Raw genomic sequence first — 17665 nt, 5'->3', positions numbered from 1 at the left:
GTTGAGTCTAAAATTGAACTTCAACCAGAAGTAATCTTAAAAATAGATTCTCCACTAAACTATAAAGACAAGGCAAGATAGAGGCTACTACACACACCTGAGCAATTGAGCGAGAGATAGAGAAAGCAGACAGTCATGGAAAAGGTATTCTCAAACAACATGTAGTATGGAACAACGATTTGTACAATTCTATATATTATTAAAAATAAGTCCATATGTGTCCATATAGATGTACGAACATACCATACAAGCTGTCATGCAAGTTGTACAATAGTATTCCTATTATTCATGGGTGTCTTAGCAGACTGTACAAGCTCAGTGGAGTGTTTTTTTGTATCCGAGCATACTGCTTTTCCTGGGCAGCGTGTGGAGGTTTCCTTGTAAGTTTTTCTGACAGAATGAAAATCAGATTTGAAAGAGTAATTATCTGCGTGAGAAGTTTATTTTTTATGCTTCTGCTACATTTTCCAGCCATCTTTGTGATTGATGCATACTCAGATTTTTATTTCTGTAATTGAGTAAATTCAAGATTTGATTTATTTAATAAAAAAGCATATGACAATAGTCACATAGGGTTTGGAATTTACAAGCAATTGTCATCCTCTAAAACACTGCATTAAAATAATTGATCATGAAAACTCTTACAAGGCAACATGTTCCTCCAACATAATGCATTAGATGTTTTTCTACATTGATAACCACTTTCAAAAATTGCATTTACAGATTTTAAACCAACCTAGATTCATCTTAGCTGCGGATCTACTAAGCGGCAAGAGGGATCAAATCTCTTTTCACTTTAGAAGTGATTTGCATGTCAAGAGATTTGATCCCTCTTGGTGTTTGGTAGATCCAGAGTTCATATGGATCTAGGCTAATTTAATTTCCCCTTTTAAATAGGCTATATTGCACATGAATAACATGGGTCAATATCAAGGTTCTCAATACCATGGGCCATTTTTATTTTTATTATTATTTTATTTTTATAGGGTTATTTTATTTTTACCAAGTTAAAACATTTACATGACATTACACGAATCTTTTTATTTAATTTTATTTTTATTTTTATGTAATTTGACTTGGTCAAAATGTTAAACATCACATTACAACACAACATCTCTATCATACCGGGCTGGAGAGAAGACTGGAGAGCGCCTCTCAGTAATTACAACTCAAACTGCATTTTTTTATGGACAATCTTTGCTCAACACCAACTTTCAGTAGATTGAGAGCAAAAGGAATGCATGTTTCTCAAACCTTACAAATGGCTGCATTCATCCATTTGCAAACATCAATTAGTTAGCGTCGTAGACTCCCGGAAAATATCTTTTACAAGTCTGAATGAATCATCAAGGCAATTCTTCTTGATGATTCTTCCCAGCAGACTGTTCCATGTACCCATACGAGGAACAAATCCCTGCTTCAGCATTTGTTCAAGAATTTGAACAGCATCATCCACTAGGCCTTCATTACAAAGACCAGCAATTAATGTTTTGTAAGAGGAGAAACTCGGAAAACAACGCTTCAAAAGCATCCGATGCATAATGGCCTTTGCCTCAGTAAACATTTGATTATGCAAGATGCCATAAAGGACAGCATGGTAGGATCCTGAAGTTGGATTATGTCCCTTAGACTCCATACTGTCCAAGAGTTCGACAGCCTCCTTAATTTTTCCTTGCTTGCTAAGACAAGAAATCACGATGTTGAAAGTCACAGTATCTGGATGGCAACCATCTTTGGTCATGTTCTCAAAAAGATCTAAGGCCTCCTGCGCTTTTCCCTCTTTGCAAAGATGATCCATCAGTGTTCCATATGTGATTTCATTAGCAGAACATCCTTGTTTGTTCATTTCAAATAGCAGTGAATATGCAGCATCCACTTTGCCCAACCGACAAAGAGCTTTAATAAGAATGTTGAAAGAGCAGGCATCCGGAGATACAGCCATCTCAGGAGCCCTTAAGTACAACTTATGAACCATTTCAAATTGTTTAGCACAAACAAGAATGTTAAGGACGAAGTTAAAAGTCCTCACTGTAGGCCAGCATTCGAAATCACGCATTCCATAGAGTATTCTAAGCCCTTTATTATGATTGCCAGCTTTATGTGCAAATATTTTGATCAAGTTAAAGAAGAAATCATCAGTGCATTTGCAATGTTCCCTCTTCATTCGTTCAAGCAGCAATTCAATACTATCAAACTGGCCTACATAAGCCAGCTTGTTAATGACTGCACTGTAGACAGCCTCACTAGGGACATAGTCTGACCGTTGTGCAGCTCTGTTGAAGATGCGAAGTGCCAATTGAGGATCCTTGATAGGTTGTAATAGCTTCACAATCTCAGTTGATGTAAGCCAGTCTCTGTGTTTTAGTTTCTTTGCATAAATGCCCAAATCTTCATCATCTTTGTCCACTGCTCTATTTGAAATTGCGGCAGTAGTGGTCAGATTGCAAGCAGACTTCAAGGATGCCCAAATATGGAATTCTGACCATTGAAGGGACTTCCTACACATCCATTCAATCGAAATAACAACTCTTCTTCCTTCCATCGTATTGTTTTACTCCTTCCTGTGTTCACATTGTTAGCACTGCCGCTACTCAGATACTCAAATATCACGGATACTCCTTTTCTCCCAAAATGACATTAAACAAAATAATGGGATCATAGAAACAAAAACTCAAAAAAATCAGGAATGTGTTATTTAACAGGGAACACACTACCAGGAAGTTAGGCAGACAAACATATAGAGCAATCTACACATCACGAGTATCATGAATGCCAACTAGGTTAGTGCACCAACTATTACAAATAGAGATCACAGCAAAAGTGGCCACATTCATAGCACACCTACCATATATGGCAGAAACATTGTGCATTAAGTGCAGGAACTTGCAAAAGAGGACTAAGTGAAGTTACATCCAATGTCTACAACAGTCACATGCATAGAGATAGGAAAATCAATTGTAGTAGATTTTGTGGAGAAGATCTATGTGCAAGTAAGCCACAACCTTGGCAATTGATAAAGCCAAGGATGATCAGGCTATTCAGGTCATTATGATCATTAATGGTTGCAAAACCTCTTAGAGGAGTGGACCTGAATGACACGTTCAACATTATGGTCCCCCATGTTTCAATTTGAGAATGGTCAATCAAAGTACAGTGGACCCTAAGAACTAGCTAAGGAAGTTCACATAGCAAGGAAAAAATATCTTTGTTGATTTTGTAGTAATTCCCATCTACCCAGGAGCTTCAGCTCATACAGCTTTAACAGGACATCCATGGTTAAAACTTAAGACAAGTTTGAGCTACACAAAATCAAGGGAAAAAAACTGCCTGGAAAACAAAATGGTATTATTAACTGACTAAAAAAAGCATGCAATGAGCAAGAAGTTGGCACAATCACATTTGAACGCAGTTAATTCAGAAAGTCAGAAATAGAATCAACCAGTTCAGATGGTTGTCCGAAGATGATAGATGGAGTTCAACACTCGGAAGAATCTTAAAAAAATGAGGTGAAGCCGAATAGTTGGCTTCTACAGTGGCAGATGGTAGAATACAAATAGTTTGCTCCGTCATGTTTTACTGTAACTTTGTGAGAATGAATATACAAAGAGCAGGGAAAAGGATACTGAGGTGAAAACTAGCAAAAGTATGATGCAAAAATGAAGGGAACATTGGCAGGAGAACATCTGGCCCAATGCAGGGCACTCTATGGAGTACACTTTTAAAGAGTTTGGGACTGAAAAGCAAAAGGTAGAACATGATTACCCTTCCCCCTTTTCACAAATTGATGAGAGAGTGGAAAGAGAAATGGGTCTAGAAAAAGTGTTGGCACATAAACTTCCAAATATAAAGGAATTCTGAATTTCTTATCCAAAACTATTGTAGACTAAGGTAAACTTGGAAATAAAAGAGGAGCCACAAAAGATCCTTGTGAAGGCGGAAGTAGTTGGACTTCAGAAATGAAGGCAGTGACGAAGATCTTCATAAATACAAGGATCCAAGGATGAATTTTCCCAGACTTTTCAAGATTTGTAGAGTGGTATACAAGATTTGTGTGAATAAGATTGACCTTGACCCGGGCACAAGCAGAAAAATTGCAACAATACAATTACAGAACTAATCTCATATTTGTTTATCAAGTAGAAAAGTAAACTTATAGGATGTTGGACATCAGCATCATTTGGTTGCTAAGAATAAAAACAGAAAATAAGAACTGGTGTAGAGTTTAGAAAGTTGAATGTAGTCAACAAAAACAGATCTTTTTTCCAAATCCTTTAACCGATACAATTTTTGAATTAGCAAGCCATAATATATATGAGTATTCAAGATACAACTAAATTAACTGCAAAAGATATTTGACATGAGAGAAACTTTTGTTATGGAATAAAACCTCAATAAATACCACTTGGACTTTGTAAGATACTGACTAGATTCTAGAAAGTCATCATACATGTATTTGGAAAGGTTGCCACTAGCAATCTGTGGATATATTTAGATGGTTAGTCAACCATTGGGTCCATGGAAGCATGCGTAGAGTGTTTGGATCTAAATCCAGAAAATGCATTTTCCTCGCAGCTAGTGGAAAACTACTAGGATATGTTGTGAGCTATAGGGGCTAGCCACTGATCTTGACAAAAAAAGGTTATTGCAAATCCAAAACTACCTTGGGATGTAGATGGATTTGAAACCTTTCTCGGTAATGTTGGTTATCGTAGAAATTCATTAAGAACTTTGTGAAAATCAATAATCCATTAGATAAATGAGTTACATTTTACTGGTGGGAGCTCAATAGCGAGCCTTTGGAAACCTCAAATATAGATCAGTAAATGCTTCGACATTAGCTTTTGAAATTGAGAATTCCATATTGATGTAGAGATGCATTTTAATCTGCCAAAGCTTATAGGATGCACTTTGGGACAGGAGAAGCTATGTAAGTTTAGGGCCAAATTCCACCTTGGGACAGCTCATTTGATGGAGATGATGATTGCATTAGATTACTCTTTTCGAGAGGTCCAAGATTGATATAAAGATCATCTCATTTGATCAAGCAGAAGAGTGATTTTGAATTTATGCCCACACATGTGCAAATTGTTCAGGTCGGCCACATCATCATGTAGGCTCAAGAAGCCCAATGGATGTGTCTCTTGACCCACAACAAATTGTATAAATATAAGAGACCTCACACCTCATTTGGCATCATCATCATTCACACAATCTTCTCTCTCTTCATCTGATTGGTTCGTACAACATTAGACAGCCTCTCTCTCTCACATGTGTGGCAAGGAGGGCACGTTTTCTGGGTCAAATTGCAGACCAAAATTTCAGAGTTCTGTGACAAGTATGACCAGTGTTGACCGAGGGCTTGTTGACCAAGTTTGACTGTGTTTTTGGGGTCAAAAGTTTGATCCTTTTAGGCCGCATTTTTGGGCACAGAAATCGAGGAATTCTGGACAGTTTGACCAGCGTTGACTTCAGGGTTGACAGCAGTTTGACCACAGAAAAATTACAGCAGTTTTCTTCTCTTTTGACCGAGTTTGACCGAGCTGTTTAGGGCTGACTTTGACCTCCTGATCAAGCCAAGTTTGACTGACAAAGACCAAGCTGCTTTGAGGATGATTTGTTGCTGTTTTGACCAGCATTGACTTTTTGGTTAGGGCTGAAGTTTGACTGCAGAAATTTACAGGGTTGTTTTGACTTTGAATTGGGCAAGTCAATTTGACTTTTGTACTCTCTCTCTCTGTTGAACTTTTGATATAATAATAAGAAGAATTGATCAAAGGGTTTTCCCCACATTGGGGTTTTTCCTGGCATCTGCCAAATCTGGGGTCCTCTTGTCTTGGCTTATCTTCTGCATTTAGTTTCATGTTCTATCTACTTTTACTGTCAATGTGATTATTGGGATTGCTATTGCAAAATTGTTATTAGGCTACTAAGGAACATTGAATTAAACTATGCTAAGCATAGAACATACCATTATTAACTAAAATTAACATGGTATCAGAGCCCAGGTGAAGACAAAGCCCAAGCAAAAGTGAGAAAAGTAATCACTAAGGAAAGTTGTTGGACAAGAATATTGGTCTATCTTCAATGACGACTACATCATACTTCAAATCCAAGGACAAGCTCAGGGACAAATCCGACTATCATGCATGTAAGATGACTTTGGATTTGACTTTAGAAGAAAATGATGCTATGAACTAAGTAAAGGGAAGAGTAGTGGAGCCTCCTTCAAATGCCCCTGCTACTACAAAAACAAAGTACAAGAAAGGTGAGGTCAAAGCCAAGAAAATTATTGTAGACTCCATTCAAAAGCATTTGGTTGCCTATATTTCTGATTTGGAAACATCTAAGGAGATGTATGATAAGCTGGTTGGGATGTTCAAAGTAAACAATGCAAATCAAATCCTCTTTCTCAAGAACAAGTTGACAGACATCAAGATGGATAGAGGAGAGTTTATTCAATCCTACTTCATGAGGATTACCGAAATCAAGAATGACCTTCTATCTATTGGAGAAGTTGTTGGTGACAAGGATCTCACTCTCATTGCACTTGGAGGTCTTACAAGAGCATGGGATGTGTTTAACACGACCATCCTCAACAATGACAAAATTCTGGGTTTTGATGAATTAGTTGCTAGATGCACTCAAGAAGAAATAAGGATAATGGAAAGAGATAAGCCCTAAAATGGAAATGATCCTACTGCTTTCTCCGCTCATGCTAAGAGGAAGAACAATGCTGGTCCAAGGAAACAAGGTCAAGGATTTAAGTTGGGATTCAAAGAAGGAAGAAAAGGAAGATGTTACAATTGCAACAGGTTTGGCCACTATGCTAGAGAGTGTCCTCACAAGAAGGATACTCCAAGGGATGATGACAACAATAACCACAACAACTACAAAGGAAATGGCAATCAAAGGAACAACAAGTTCAACAATAAAGGAAAGAGGAATGCTCCCACTGCTCGATATGGAAATGGTCGACCTCCCAAAAGATCAAGAAATTCCAGGTATGAGGAAAGAAATGTTAAACAAAAGGAATTTTATCTTATTTTCGCTTTATCTACTGCCTCTCCTCCAGATACATTGGATCATTGGTTGATTGATAGTGGAGCCTCAAGGCACTTCATTGGGTACAAAGAGGCCCTCTCAAATTTGGTTGAAAAGAAGACTAACTTGGAAATCATACTTGGAGATAATGCTATGTATCCCGTGAAAGGAAAAGGTATTGTCACTCTTCACTTGAATCAAGGTCAAATCATTCATCTACAAGAAGTATTGCATGTGCCCGATTTGAAGAACCTGGTATCTATTTCTGCGATGGAAGATAAAGGCTTCAAGGTAGCATTCATTGATAAAAAGGTACATCTTTGGCAAAGAAACCCTAAAGATGCATTTACACTTGCGTTTGGGGTTGATGGTCTTTATCAAGTTGGAGGAAGTCCTTTGGGAGCCATGTCTTGTGACACTTCTCTTCAATCCGAATTATGGCACCGGAGATTTGCCCACCTTCATTACAAAGCCTTACCTGGGGTAAGGAAGATGGTCACAGGTATGCCCGATTTCAACATGAATCATGAAGGTGTTTGTCAGGGTTGTGCAGTTGGGAAACTTACAAGGGGACCATTCCCTTCAAGTGAAAGTCAAACTTCTGATATTCTTCAACTGGTCCATTTTGACCTATCTGGTATGTTGCCCGTAACATCATTAGGAGGATACTTATATTATGCTATCTTTGTGGATGACTTCTCTCGCAAAACATGGATCTATTTCTTGAAGAAGAAGGATGAAGTGTTCAAATGGTTCTGTTCTTTCAAAGCCTTGGTGGAGAATCAAACAGGGAAGAAGATCAAAATATTGAGGACCAACAATGGAACCAAATATGAATAAAATGAATTCAATGAATTTTGCAAAGAGGCTAGCATTAAGAGGGAGACAACCGTTGCATACACTCCTGAGCAAAATGGAGTTGCTGAAAGAAAGAATCGAACGATCATGGAAGCCACCCATGCCATGCTTCATGATCTAGGTCTACCAAAGTTCTTATGGGGAGAAGCTACAAATACTATCGTATATGTTCAAAATAGGTGTCCACATCAAGCATTGAATTTCAAGACACCTGAAGAAGTTTTCACTGGTAAGAAACCTAATGTTTCTCATTTTAGAATATTTGGTTGTCTTGTGTATTTTCATGTGCCTAAAGAAGAAAGAAACAAGTTGGGAGCATGCGAGAAGAAAGGAACATTTGTGGCCTACAATGAAAATTCAAAGGCATATAGAATCTATGTGCCTGGTCAACGAGATGTGGAAATAAGTTAGGATGTTACATTCGATGAAGACACTGCTCTTGGAAAAGCCAGAGACCTCCCCATTCTAGGAAAAGAGAATGATGATGCTACAAGAAAGCAAGATGAACCTCCGTCTAATGAACCTATGCCCGATGTTGAAGGTCTGATGGATCCCACTGATCCACCTCTTGGTGATCCCTCTTCCTCAAGAAAAAGACCTTTGTGGCTCAAAGACACTCTCGAAGATGTTGAAAAGCATATTGCTCCAAGAGAAACATTTCGTGAAAGTAAGAAGCCCAACAGGTATTATGGGTACCTTGTTGCTATGAGTACTATTGTTCAATCTGAGCCTTGTATGTTTGAAGAAGCCGTGAAACACCAAGTATGGAAGGATGCGATGAATGAGGAGTATGAATCCATCATGAAGAATGATGTCTGGGATGTGGTTCCTAGACCCAAGGACAAGTCTGTGGTCACTTCTAAATGGCTTTACAAAATCAAACATGGAGTTGATGGGAGTGTTGAAAAATACAAGGCCAAATTCGTTGCTTGAGGCTTCTCTCAAAAGGAAGGAGTGGACTATGATGAGATATTTGCACTAGTTGCCCGATATACCACTATCCATTCGATTATTGCTCTTGCTGCCTCTCAAGGATGGAGCCTACACCAAATGGATGTGAAGACTACTTTCTTGCATGGCTCGCTTAAGGAGGAAGTCTACTTGGAACAAACTGAGGGGTTCAAAGTACAGGATCGAACATGTATGCAGATTGAAGAAATCCCTCTACGGATTGAAGCAAGTCCCCAGGGCTTGGTATGAGAGGATTGATAGCTATCTTATGAAGCTGGGATTTACAAGGAGCGACGCTGACCCTAACCTATATTTCAAGGTTAAAAATGGCATGCCTCTCATTCAGGTCCTTTATGTGAATGATCTCTTTCTGATAGGTGCAGACCCTCTCATTTATCAATGCCAGAGGAAGTTAGCTTCTGAGTTCAAGATGAAGGACCTAGGACTGATGCACTACTTCCTAGGCTTGGAGGTATGGCAAAAGCCAGGTGAGATTTTCCTTTCTCAAGGAAAATACATTGTGAAGCTACGTGAGAGATGTGGGATGGTGGATTGCAAGTTTGTGTCTACTCTGATGGAACTCAACTTCAAGAAGCTATGTGCCCGAATTGACAAATCCTTTCGAATATAGACAACTTGTGAGAGCCCTGATGTTCTTGGTGTACTCTCATCCTGACATATGCTTCGCTATGAATACGTTGAGTCAATTTATGGTCGAGCCTCATCACATACATTGGATTGCTGCTAAGAATCTCTTGAGATATCTCAGGGCACAATCTATTATGGACTGAGATACACTGCCAGGAATTTGAAGGTGCATGGATATATAGATGCTGACTGGGCTGGCAGTGTGGCGGACTATAAGAGCACATCTGGATGTTGCTTCTCATTAGGGTTTGCTTCAATTTCCTGGATGAGCAGGGAGCAGAAATCGATTGCACTAAGCACCACCGAGGTTGAATTCATTGCAGTTAGTAGGACCTGTTGTGAAGTTGTTTGGTTGAGGAAGCTCTTCAGTGAGCTATTTGAGCATGTGTTGGATACCACCGTAATCTTCTGCGACAACCAGAGTGGGATTCACCTTTCAAAGAATCCCATGTTCCATGACCGCTCCAAGCACATTGATATCAGGTACCACTTTATCTGGGATATGGTACAACAGGGAGCAATAAGGCTCCAACACATCAGCACTGATGAGCAGGTCACAAATATCCTCACGAAGCCTTTGGGGAAGGTCAAATTCTTAGCCTTCCGAGAGAGACTTGGAGTCGCAGAAAGACACTCCCATGAGGGTCTCGCTTGAGTTGAACACTGAGCTCTGAGAGCTCCTAGGGGCTTGGGGTACTTCTTGGAATTATGAGTGACCATAGGGTGAGTGGTTCACCTTCCCCTATGTGGTGCGCTGTGTACAGGGTGAATGGTTCACCTTCCCTTGTGATACTCCATGGTGACATGTGTGTAGGGTGAGTGGTTCACCTTCCCCTACGAGACACGTGTGTAGGGTGAGTGGTTCACCTTCCCCTATGATTGACATATGCATAGGATGAGTGGTTCACCTTCTCCTATGGCATGAGCAGGATGAGTGGTTCACCTTCTCCTGCTGATGCCCCAGCATACATCCTAACCATGTAGTTCAGGACTCATGGGAAGTACCTCTCATCTGGCCAATGAGTTGGGAAACGTGGATAGGGACCATAGCACTACCCAATGGACACATCGTGTACTGTCGTACTCCCTATATCTAGGATGCATGGTGTTCAACAACTTGATCTGGGATCATTTGAGGTTCTACCTCTGGACCAACTTTTGTTAGTGGAGAGTGGTGAGGTCTTGTGACTCACTCTCGATTGATTCTTCTTCATTATTACTTCATAGTTTAGTAGAGCAGAGATCAGATGACAAAGATGATACATGATGACAGGATGGCATGATGATCAATGACGACAGATGGATTAGCAAGTGGAATTCTCCCTAGTTGAGAGGGAGTGTTAAAATTGGCAACTAGGGCCAAATTCCACCTTGGGACAACTCATTTGATGGAGATGATGATTGCATTAGATTCTTCTTTTCGAGAGGACCAAGATTGATATAAAGATCATCCCATTCAGTCAAACAGAAGTGTGATTTTGAATTTATGCCCACATGTGCAAATTGTTCAGGTCAAGCTCAAGAAGCCCAATGGATGTGTCTCTTCACCCACAACGAATTGTATAAATAAAAGAGACTTCACACCTCATTTGGCATCATCATCACTCACACATTCTTCTCTCCCTTCATCTGATTGGTTCGTACAACATTGGGTAGCCTCTCTCTCTCTCACACGTGTGGCAAGGAGGACGAGTTTTTTGGGTTAAATTGCAGACCGAAATTTCAGAGTTTTGTGACAGTTTTGACCAGTGTTGACCGAGGGCTTGTTGACCAAGTTTGATTGCATTTTGGGGTCAAAAGTTTGATCTTTTTAGGCCGCATTTTTGGGCACAGAAATCGAGGAATTCTGGACAGTTTGACCAATGTTGACTTTAGGGTTAACAGTAGTTTGACCACAAAAAAATTACATCAATTTTCTCTCTCCTTTGACCAAGTTGTTTTGGGTTGACTTTGACCTCCTGATCAGGCCGAGTTTGACTAAGGAAGACCGAGTTGCTTTGAGGATGATTTGTTGTTGTTTTGACCAGCGTTGACTTTCTAGTTAGGGCTGAAGTTTGACTGCAGTTGATTGCAGAAATTTACAGGGTTGTTTTGACTTTGAATTGGGCAAGTCAATTTGACTTTTATACTCTCTCTCTGTCGAAATTTTGATATAATAATAAGAAGAATTGATCAAATGGTTTTCCCCACATTGGGGTTTTTCCTTGGCATTCACCAAATCTGGGGTACTCTTGTCTTGGCTTGTCTTCTGCATTTTGTTTCATGTTCTATCTGCTTTTACTGTCAATGTGATCACTGTGATTGCTATTGGAAATTAGAAATTGTTATTGGGCTACGAAGGAACATTGAAGTAAATTGTGCTAAGCATAGAACATGCAATTGTTAACTAAAATTAACAGCTTAACAAAGAATAATGTAACTATAATACAACAGAACAAGAAGGCTTGTGCATGATTTATGCAATTCAAAAGTTTCGGCATTATTTGTTGGCAAATTTATTTATGTTTCATGTGGATCATTATTAGATAATAAAACATTAGGATCTGAATATTATGAACTCCACACTATCCATTAAGGATAAACAAATACACTCTCAAAAGAAAAAATGCATTAAGCACAATGTCACAGTGTACAAAGGGTTAAAGACCCTTATATAGAGATATATAGTGTTGTGATTACATCACATCAGCCCTTAAGTTTGACCTGGGGGCAAGGAATAGACATTATGATAACCCCTAACACCAACACCCCCACTTTCTTAGTGGGGACCCCTTTGGAGGGGCTTGAGGACCTTTTCCATGGAGGATGTTGCCCTTGGAGCCATGACATTAGCCTTCCAAACCTTGGATGTGCGACATATGCCCCCTTCTTGCGTCACATCATGAGATGATGGCCCACTTCATGCAATAGATTTTTTTTCTTGATGATGGAGCACCTTCCTTGGACCATGGAGATGGCTTGATGATGATTCGCACCTTTTGAGGTGCCATTGCACTTATACTTGAGAGAGGGGCTCAAATAGAGCATGATGCCACCTTCATTAGCCTTACTATTCTCATGTGTGGGCTAATTAGAGGCATTTTATTATGTTTTTAAATTGAGATGGCTATTGTGTGGGTCAACATGTGATCTGATCACCTTTATTTGTGGATTACTTGTATTGTGGTGCATTTTGATGCCTTTTTGAGAAAATTTGGAGGCTGAATTCCTCCATTTGGACATCAATCATTCATTTCTCTTATAACAAGTCAACTTCTTCGACTATTGCGCAATGGAGGCTTAGTCGAGCTTACTAGGCCTAGGGGTCCTCTTCTTGTGTGGATTGAGCTCTTCTCAAAGGATATTCATGGTGAATCTTAGATCTTGCACGCATTGTAAGTTGGTTTATTTGTTATGTTTGAATATATTCATGGGAATTATTGCTACTCTTGTTGAGTAGGTTAATTTAACATTTGTGTGCATGTCCGTTATTAAATTTGACCTCAATTTCTAAAGATTTGAGGAAAAGCCCTTGGATAGGGTGATGGGGAGGGGACAGTTGAGGGGGCACGTGGCCACTGCCCAACCAAGCATTACAGTTGGTAGGCATGGCACAGTGCCCCCTGCCCCCACTTAAATATGCTTAATAAGGTCATCATGGGGGCACTCAACTCAAGGCACATGGAGTTCTATGAATTGATCTAGTCTTTAATTTGCAGTCACTCAACCATCAACTCAAAGTTGAACAACAACGGGAAGAGTTGGGAGGCACCATGCTACAAGACCTGTAGGGTTTATTGCACTACAAGGCAACTGCACCATGCATGTAAAGAAATGAAGACCCTGTGCACAAACAACTCATTGCCTGAGCTGGGAAGCATTTTGTAGTGAACTAGGGTAATTTTTTTATTTTCCCTTAGGGTCTCCAATTTAGGTTAGAGCTTCCAATAGAAAAGAAATAGATATTCATGCACTTGTATGACAGCAGATATTCCTTCACATCACAAAAAGATTATTTAACAGCTACACAAGACATGTAGGAATAACAACAATATGATATTCTCAATTCCACCACAAACAAGATTGGTTGTCCAATTAATTAGAGCTATATACAACCAATAAAATATTGTAGCAACTTACCAAGAGTAGATAAATCAATCAATAATTTGACAAAATTCAACTAGCAAGTTATTTACCCTATTATTCTACAAACCCTGACAAGCATGTTGACCGAGAGGACCATAAGTTTGGGTGTTTGCGACTCGGGACTCTCTGTAATAGTGTGTAACCTAGGAGGGTCGAATGTCAACTCTAAATAGATAGAGCTTCTTACTATTATCTTCGTTATCTCATAATTGTGTATCCCTGTAAAGGGTCGAATCTCCTAAATAGAGCGGATCTTAGAACCCACAAAACTGACTTAAAACGGCCATCGATCCTACCGCAGAATGCCAAAATTGTAGATGCGGCCTCAGCCCTGCAGTCTTTTGGTCCAAATTACTTGAACACTATCGTCTACCCAAAAAACCACTGAAATTGTCCTTAGAGATGTTCAAATTTTTCCTCAGGAAACCACCGAATCTCTTCCTCAAAGATGTCTGAATTTCTTCCTCATAAATGCCACAAATTCGGTTGCTTTTCCAGATAGATGAATCCCACGATTTCCAGATCAAAACAGAAAGGTAAAGAGAATTTTACTAACTAGGGTGGAATCTTTCACCACCGAAATTAGTAGAGGAAAAGGGGTCTTAAAACCCTCAGAGCCACAGCTCAAGAAAACAAATGTATTTGATCCAATTCGATGATGATAATTTGATTCCAACTCTCCTCTATTTATAGATTTCTTCATGGGCTTCCAAATGTGAGGGGTTGTGGATGTAACCCCCAATTTTGGGTTTTTTGCCCCAGCCGACCCAACATTTACACAATGTTGCCCCAACATTGGAAAAATTGGGTTTTACCCCTTTATCAAGACTATAGCCTACAGGGTTGGATAGGCTATTTTATCCCCCTTTAATCAATCAATTGGAAGAGGACATTACAGTCCCCCCTTCACGAAATTACTTGCCCTTGAGCAATTGCAAGTTCAGAAGCTGCAAATTTGTCCTCCTAATTTCGAGAATAAGGACCTCTCAAATGATTCATATCTCTTCTTTTGATCACTTCCAATCCATCCATCTTCATTCAAACAAGTGATGTAATAGTCCCTGGCTCTTCTCCATATTCACTGCCACCATGAGTATTTGCAACTGCAAAAGTCACCCTTAAATGTCTTGAAATGACTGTGCGACCCACACTAAAGTTTGGGGTGATGTTGATATTAAGGCCCAGACTAAGAGTGCCACCCTTTCCAAAATAGGGTAGGTCATATTGTGATTGCTGTTGAGCAAATAATGCCCCAAAATACTCTTTTTGAAGTTCCAGCATATCAAACATAAGGTCCTCCAATATAATTACTTACCATGTAAGGATCACTCAAGCCTGCAGTCATTTGGGTAGGATATTCAGTTGCTGTCCTCTGTAAATACTGAAGATACAATGGTTCAGCTGACATTTTTAGTCCAGTTCTCATTTCCTTTATTTTTACATTTTGAATGTCAGATGTCAGCATTGATTCTGAAAGAGCTGATAAATTTGAATTTGTCGTGGATTTCAAAGATTTGGAAAATCCACCAACTGCCCGTATGTTGCTCATATTTTCTCTAGTTGCTTTACCCTGAAAACCTGCTTTGGTGAAGTCATTTATAATCTTGGGGCTTGCAGATAATTTCTCAAAATTGTTCAATCTTGTGAGTGGGAAAGTTCTATCTGTTGATGATTTACCATTAAGTGCAACAAGGCCAGTAGATGAAACACTGTTACCAGTCTTGCTTGTCCCTGTGAATGCTGAAGGGTCAGTGGCCAAACCATTAGAAGAGACAAATTTTCCCTTTGAAGATTGCATATTTGTAGATGGGCTTGGGGAAGAAGCTCTTAATAAAGTTGAAGAATTATCATTGTCATGAAGATTACTGCTACTGCTCAATGGATTTGGAGATACAGTAGTCGATGTTTTTGCTTTCGTGATATTCAATGCTTTGAAGGAGTTCTCCTGAGAAAAGATGGGCTTTGCATTTGAAATTAAAGAGCCTGAATGTCCACTGGAAGCTTGAAAGGCCAACTTTTTCATTGGAGGTCCCACTTCAAAACCCTCTGCCTGGCTTTTTGTAGACACTTGAGAGCTCAGAGTATCTTTAATGGCTCTCTGTTTATCAGGTCCTAACTTCATTTTGTCCAATTTAGCTGAAAGCCTAGAGTGTGATGTACCATAGTTATGTTTCTTGTTGGTCAAGCATGCCGACTTCAACACTATTCTTGAGTTCGGATGTGTCTTAACTGTCTTGGTACTCGCATTCTGCTGCAACTTGCATCCTTCACACAACCAATCACCTTTAGGAACCTCATATAACATACTTGGAATGCAATAAATGTGTTCAACATCTTCATTACACAAGTTGCAGACCATGAGCATCTCTTCATAACCTATACCCCCACAAATATCGCATACTTAAACATCGTCCCCCGCTGAAAGAGGTCCACAAGATGTTTCGAGGAGTGACTAGCATAAGAGTGATTCTTTTGAACAGTTGGCCATTTCAAAGGGGTCAACATTTATGTTCACTTTATCATATGAAAATCTTCTTCCAATTTGATTTCTGCATCATGAAAAGTGTCTTACTTAGCAACTATTTTTACTAGCTCCCTGGGTTTTAGTTGAAGATCTGGGCCCACTTCAACAGGGGCATGGTTTATGTCATCTCCTGATTCAAAACATATACCTAGCACCCCTGATATGGCTTGAAACCCAGAAGAAAAAAAACTTCTAACACATTCAGCTCTATGATAATCTGGACCCTTTGGAAGAACTTCTGGCGGAACAGGTGCAACATCTTTAGCCTACTCCAGAGTACTAATGGGGTTTTTGTTGAAGAGATTTCTGTACGCTTTGATCAACATGTCATGTTAATTTTTTTGAAACTCTGCAACTACTTAGATGAATCTACTGAAAAACAAGACAACTAATTTCTGCAAACAAGTTTAACTTTCACCAAGATACAAAGTTCCTTAACATTCAACATGCAATGGAAAATAATCAAGATAAAAACACATGCACACAAAATTGACACACTTGTTTTACCCAGGAAACCCAAAAGGGAAAACCTGCTTTCTTTGTTGTGGTCTTTTATTGATTGTTCTTTGAGCAAATGGATTTATTACAATTCATGTTGCTACTGCAGCCAACAATTTGTCTCTTGGAAAGCGCTAGGATTTTCCTCACTACTCTCACCTCTACAATTGTTCTCAGCCTGCCTTGATCACTACTCTCGACCCCTAAGAAGAAGCTCTTGGCCTTGCTCTTGATCTCGGCCCTGCACAATTGATCTCTGCTGAAGATAGTCTCGACTTGCTCTATGAATCCTGATCTCGTGCTCCACAATCCTTGCGCACTCTGGCTCCTAAATCCTTGCACACTTTTAGATCCTAAATACTTGCGCACTTCAGGCTCCGAAATCCTTGCGCACAATTGATCCTCAACTAATGCACAATCCACACAAAGAATGGTCTATTTTAATGTGCCTTCATCTTTCTCTTTCACAATAGAAATTGATGCATGCAAGGAGGCCTAGTTCGATTAGTAGTTCGAGTTTCCTTTAGTTGTGATTGCGAGTTAACTAAGAACTCAACTCGTTCTCTCTCCAATCAACACAAAAGTCTTAACTCATTCTAACTCCAATCAACACTGAAGTCTTAACTCGCTCTAATTGATCTTGTCACTGCCACCTCATCCTATAGTCTAATTGAAGAAGACTCCAATGAATAAAAGCTCCAACATTATGCATGCAAACATGATGACCATTCCAGTAAACTGGAAATCAACTCCCTATAACTAAACTTTATCTCATGAATTTGCACTCGTGAGAGAAAGACTAATTTGTGGTCTTCACTAGCTAAGGCACAAGTCAGAAGACCTTCTCTCGCTGCATTTTCAACACTCCCTTTCACCGAGGAAAGGATTCTATACAACAACCAACTTATCTCTGAAAAACACGAACCTGACTTTGACTAAGGCCTTCGTTAAAACCTACTCATCTGTTGGAATGTACGAAAGCTTTACTATCCCTTTCTACACATAGTCCATGAGATGATG

The 17665-nt window shown here is 39.5% G+C and overlaps 1 protein-coding gene across 2 annotated transcripts in view; it reads right to left on the bottom strand.

The window, feature by feature from the left end:
- Positions 1 to 1118: 1118 nt before the first annotated feature.
- Positions 1119 to 17665, bottom strand: part of LOC149169773 (uncharacterized) — a 31570-nt gene continuing 15023 nt past the window's right edge. For both annotated transcript variants that reach the window (XM_089427157.1, XM_089427158.1), the window contains exon 2: positions 1119 to 2561. In XM_089427157.1, the coding sequence (XP_089283283.1) occupies positions 1289 to 2542 (1254 nt within the window). In that variant the 5' untranslated portion in view covers positions 2543 to 2561 and the 3' untranslated portion in view covers positions 1119 to 1288. The remainder of the gene's footprint in view (positions 2562 to 17665) is intronic.

Source organism: Pinus tabuliformis, chromosome 4_2, assembly GCF_031772625.1.
Source record: "Pinus tabuliformis cultivar Carrire ecotype Pingquan chromosome 4_2, CPIR1, whole genome shotgun sequence".
Lineage (NCBI taxonomy): Eukaryota > Viridiplantae > Streptophyta > Pinopsida > Pinales > Pinaceae > Pinus > Pinus tabuliformis.
The sequence above is the reverse complement of the archived record's forward strand: the minus strand, read 5'-3'. Positions and strand labels throughout refer to the sequence as shown.